This window comes from Anomaloglossus baeobatrachus, chromosome 1 (genome assembly GCF_048569485.1).
Source record: "Anomaloglossus baeobatrachus isolate aAnoBae1 chromosome 1, aAnoBae1.hap1, whole genome shotgun sequence".
Classification (NCBI taxonomy): domain Eukaryota; kingdom Metazoa; phylum Chordata; class Amphibia; order Anura; family Aromobatidae; genus Anomaloglossus; species Anomaloglossus baeobatrachus.
Genome location: NC_134353.1, coordinates 322,473,773 through 322,479,574, shown reverse-complemented (window position 1 = coordinate 322,479,574; position 5,802 = coordinate 322,473,773). Strand labels below are relative to the sequence as shown.

General features: G+C 38.9%; 1 protein-coding gene across 1 annotated transcript; it reads right to left on the bottom strand.

Moving 5' to 3' along the window:
* Positions 1-733: 733 nt before the first annotated feature.
* Positions 734-4,807, bottom strand: LOC142292218 (C-X-C motif chemokine 10-like). Its single transcript, XM_075337417.1, has 4 exons — positions 4,728-4,807; positions 4,519-4,642; positions 4,111-4,194; positions 734-1,179 (listed from the first exon to the last, which is right to left on the bottom strand). The coding sequence occupies exons 1-4, from the start codon at positions 4,786-4,788 to the stop codon at positions 1,146-1,148; spliced, it is 303 nt and encodes a 100-aa protein (XP_075193532.1). The 5' UTR covers positions 4,789-4,807; the 3' UTR covers positions 734-1,145.
* Between the last annotated feature and the right edge of the window lie 995 nt (positions 4,808-5,802).

Sequence of the window (5,802 nt, the reverse complement as noted above, 5' to 3'; positions counted from 1 at the left end):
CTGAACGTGGCAAGCAAAAGCACACCAAGAGTTGACGTGACAATTGATATTTTCTGCATCTAATCTGCAAGGAAAAAATAACCAAAAACAATGTGCACAAAGGGCACTTCAGAATTCTCATTGTGTTTGCTAGCGTAAGGATAAACATGCAGATTTGAGTCACATCTGCATCCATTCTGCACAAATGCATTAAAAATGTTTTAAAAAACACAGTGTATGCACACAGTCTTACATACCTGGTGAATTTTTTTCAGTATTAAACGCAATGAGAAAAAGCAAAGCAAAAATACTATGTGTGGACATAACCAAAAGAGGAGAATTTTTTATTTAGTTTTTATTTTTCCTTATATTCAAATCATTATACAGGAAAGAATGTTTCTCAATATTTTTTTTCTGTAAAATGCATTATAGTTTGGATTTTGGAGCTTTTAGTGTCACTCAATAAAAGGGGCGTAATATTCTGACATTATTCCGAGAAACCAAATGTTAGTCAGAAATGCATCCATCATCTTCCCCATGCTGTTCCCATTCAGTTTCAGCACTTTCCCATCCATTGGAGCATTTTTACAGCCCTCCCAGACCGACTTCCAATGTCCTCCTGCAAATTATTTGAGTTTCCCATTGACTTGCATTGGGTTTGTTATTCAGTAGAAATACACGAATATTGGAAATTATTCGGCTGAATAATACGAACCCAAATATTTGACTATTTGCCCATTTCTAATTATCAGTAATCAAGGGCAGATTCATTACAATTACAATTTCAGCACCAACATGAATTGAACATCTAGAAAACAAACACTGAAAACAATATAGAACCTTTATTGATTGTATGTCCATATTTTCTACATTAAAAGGGTGTGCTAAAAATACTTGCATTTCATGCTACAAAAATAAAAAAAATAATTTAAATATTATTTTACATTGGATGCTATACAAATTTTTAAATAATAAATATATTTAATTCCAGTGATGTAGAACTAATTAAATTATTGTAACTCTAGAACTTTTTCTATAATTAGTAATTTTTTCAGGAATAAATTATCGTAAGAGATTCACCAAATAAATAAAACTATTACTCAGTAATAAAGGCATTATAGACTAGATTGTTGCGCTCTGGTGTCTTTCATCCACGTTCATCGCTATTAGTGGCGGATCACTTTGATATGATTAAGGCGTCTAGAAAATAAAAACATAGATCATGAGTAATAGAGAAAAAGTACAAGATATATGTTTAACCCCTTCATTACCTTGCAATTTTACAAAAGTCATAACTTTTTTATTTTTCAATCAATGTAGCTTGTTTTTTGCAGCACAAGTTGTACGTTAAAATTAATTTAATAATTGTACCATATTGTGTTCATGAGAAAAATCCTTTACTTTTTAATGAGGTCTAGCTGCATGTCTATACATGCAGCTGTACTGAGAAGGAATCTGTCAGCAGGGTTTTACTCTGCAATCTATGGACAGCATGAGATAGTGGTTAAAACAGTGAATTCAGTGATGTGTCACTTATCATGCTGTGTGATTGTTTACTTACAATGAAGGTTTTATCAAGCAAGAGATATTTACTGCCTGGACTACAACAAACATGTTTGCCAGACCTACCTCACTCCCTCTGATAAGCAGCTCACTGTCTATAGATTATGTACATACAGAGCCTGGCATTAGCGGGGTTAGCTATTTCATCTCTGCTTTATGCTACACTTAAGAACTTTGATTGTGCTACATCTGCTGTATCCAGTAAACTAAGTGATACATCACAGGAATTGGAGTCTTTTTTCAACATTATCCTGCTCTCAGATGAAGTAGCAAAACCCTGGTGACAGATTCCCTTTAATACTCAAATTTAGTGTCAATCATGTTGATCCCTTGAGGTCCTGATGATTGAAATGTCATCAATACTAAATTAATGGCGTATTATAAGAAGAAGCCATCAATATATTTTTAAAAAATCATCTTAATCAACGCTACACTACATAATTATTCCTGATTGATTGTACGTTAATGCATATGGAATGTGGTAAAATGATACCTCTTATATCAAAGGACATTTACATGTTTGTAAAATGTAAAAAATTAAATAAACATATTATAATAAATAGTGCCTAGAAAAGGTAAAATTTAAGCTGAATTGTATAAAAATGTGCAAGCTTAATTAATGAGTGCACCAGTTTTTTGGTGCAATATAATCATCTAATGTAAGCCACTAAGGGGTATTTTGCACGCTGCGACATCGCTAGCCAATGATAGCGATGCCGAGCGCGATAGTAGTCACCCCCGTCGCACATGTGATATCTTGTGATAGTTGCCGTAGCGAACATTATCGCTACGGCAGCTTCACACGCACTTACCTGCTCTGCGACGTCGTTCTGGCCGGCGACCCGCCTCCTTCCTAAGGGGGCGGGTCGTGCGGCGTCACAGCGACGTCACACGGCAGGTGGCCAATAGAAGTGGAAGGGCGGAGATGAGCGGGACGTAAACTTCCCGCCCACCTCCTTCCTTTCGCATAGCCGGTGGATGCAGGTATGAGATGTTCCTCGCTCCTGCGGCTTCATACACAGCGATGTGTGCTGCCGCAGGAATGAGGAACAACATCGTATCTCCTATTGGTGCGACATTATGGAAATTCTGATTTTTTTGACCAGGCACAACAATCCTCAATCAGCTCAGTGTCTCTAAGTAGCAGCTCAGAGTCACCATATTGGTGAGGACAGTAGACACCTGATCCACATAGCACAGTCTGGACCAGAACTGACAATCACAAGTGATCCAACAGCCCAAGCCTCCCAATTTAGCTAGGATTACAGGTGCGCACCACAACACTCAATGTCTGACACTGCACAGATTACCGATTTACGTCACTTTTGCGATCGTTTATTGGTGCATCTAGGCTTTACACGTTGTGACATCGTTACTGGCGCCAGATGTGCGTAACTTTCGATTTGACCCCGACGATATCGCAGTAGCGATGTCGCAACATGCAAAGTACCCCTTAGTGTTAGCCTAAGAATGAAAAAAGTTTCTCATTTCTAGCAACTTACACCAAATCTCCCGCACAGCATGCACAACAGTCATAAATTATGTTCTTCCTCTAACTACCTGATCTACCGTGTTTTTCCAAAAATAAGCCCTTCCCCAAAAATAAGCTCTAGCAGGAATTTTGTGTCCATGCAGTTAAAAAAGTGCTGCAGGGCAGTTCATTATAGAAACCGGGCACCCCAAAAAGAGTACAAAGAAGACAGAAAATCCCACAATCATACTCAAACACCAAATGGGAAGATGTGCTGTGGAACGCACACCTACACACATCAGATCGCACACTCACACACATCAGATCACACACACAATCAGATAGCACAACCCCACACATCAGATCGAACACACAATCACACATCAGATCACACACACAATCACACATCAGATCGCATTCACTCACTCACTCACGACATCTGGTAATACCGTTTGCTTCTGGCCGGCAGGGGAACCTGGGACACAGTGTAGTAAAGTGTGAGGACCTGCAGTGAAACACATGGAGGACTTACGTTCCACTGCAGGTGCTCTATGTGTTCCACTGCAGTGTTCCACTACACTGTGTCCCAACTTCCCCTGCCAGTCGGAAGCAATCAGTATTGCCAAATGTGGTCAGTGAGTGAGTGCGATCTTATGAGTGTGTGTGTATGGGTGTGTGTGTGCGCGATCTGATGTATGTGAGTGTACCAGCCAGAAGCAGGGGAGGACCGCTGTGGAGCATATGTGTTGGAAACGCACGCCAAAGATCACAGGAGGACCTGGGAGCCACTCAGACGTCTGGGGTTTGGTATAATTCTCCTGGGAAGGGGGGCTGCTATTTTGGGTGGGTTAAATTGACCCCCAGCCATGTTTCCTCAAGAATAAGCCCTAACCATAAATAAGTCCTAGTGCTTTGCTTTTTTCAGGGCAAAAAAAGTACAAGACAATGTCTTATTTTGGGAAAAACATGGTAGGTGTATGCAGTAGCTAGCAATTACATCTGTCGTTTATGTCACCATAAAGCTGTTCTGAACTCTCCAGAAACTAATAAAATAGACTGTACATAGGAAACATAAATTATAACTGATTAATACCTACCGATTTTTTCCACTCAAAAGAACCCTTAGCTCCAACAGGTCGGGTCTGACACATATGGGCACCGGTGCATTTTTTAAAGTCGCTCTGTGGAAACAATTGCAATAATTAGCCTTAAGAATATTTTGATATTCCCTCTTCTTCATTGTAGGTTATTCTACACTTTTAAACAGTTAGCAAAAATAATGATGTAATTGACATTTTTGTTATTTTGCTTATATTCTGATTATCTTTTTTTTTACTTTAAATAAAATGCCACAGATCGATTACGGCAAAGATATTAAAATATCCTGTAATTACAATTTAGAAAATGATTAATTTACTACTGCATTTAATATATTAAGTCTTTATGGAATATTTTGGTCCACACAAGACTGACGGAAGAACAATATGATTCTGTTGTCTACTCACATATACTCAATCCTCTCACACGTAGAACTTTTGGGGTGAACCTCCAGCTTATCCATTGCCATCACGTTGAGTTGGCTGGCAAATTTTCTGCACAAACAGCGATTCCCACGAGGTACAGCAAATCCTGATATAAAACAAAGCAGAAACTCAATAGCTGATCTTCATGTGAAAGAACAGAACATTATAATCTTTTTTCATTAAGACTCTACCTTCTATAAGAGCGGCAGACAGCAGGACAGCACAGATGATGACAACACGCTTGCAGTCCATGATGACAATGGATTGTGTGTTTTCCAAACTATGAGGCTTTGTCATCAGTGTCTGGTAGTAATGTCCATTTATACACATATCTGTGGATTACATCATCATGACAACCAAGAATGGGAAATTCTCAAGGCCACAGTTTCCTTCTTTATTATTTTTACTTTGGAAAGTATAGCAGAAGTGAAAGTTTCTTTTTTTGAACAAAAATTTTTTTTTTAGGAAATGTTGACTGATTTTTATAAGTCACATCAAATGTCAAAAGAAAAATGTCTGTTATCATTTCCCTAATACAACCTGGGATAACATAAGCTGCCAAGATCTAAAGGTCCCTATGCAAATAAGAAAACTATTAGCTAAACCTGATGATTTGGTGGGACTGGGCAACAATCTAATGTTTATGAGGTAGCCTTAACTCATCCTCGACAGCAAATATCGGGGTAAATATGGTTGGGCACATTCAATTTTAACATATATTTGTTCTTACAGGAGATAAGTCTGGAATTAGATTTGGTGAATTTAATCGTACAACCCATTTCATTGGCCATGTATAACATTTGTCAGAGGACATAGTGTGACGGTTGTCTCTTTCTGATATTAGTGACAGGCTCAGGTTTTGAGTCTCTTTTATCATCTGAGGCCATACACATTAAACGTGTGTTGTTCTTTTGGCAGTTGAAGGGTTAATGTCAATTTTCCTTGCTAGCAGCAAGCTCTATTAACTCTGCCCAGGTGTTTTCTCTGATGACGACTTCTAGCCTAGATAAAAACCCTCTGCTCCAGGCAGAGGGTGCTGGTTATTCAGTTCATTCTGGAGCCAGGCCTGGAGCTGTGAAGAGGTGGCTACTGCTACTGCTGCTACTGCTGCTGTTGCTGTGGTGTGTGAAAGTAGACCATTTAGTTACTTTCTCCTTGCCTTAGTTACCCCTCTCTGCACACCTTTTGTAGTCCCCTGGTGTTGGTTATAAGTGTGTGTGAGTCTTGTTGTTACTCCTGTATGTCTGTATTTGTCAGTGGGTTTTT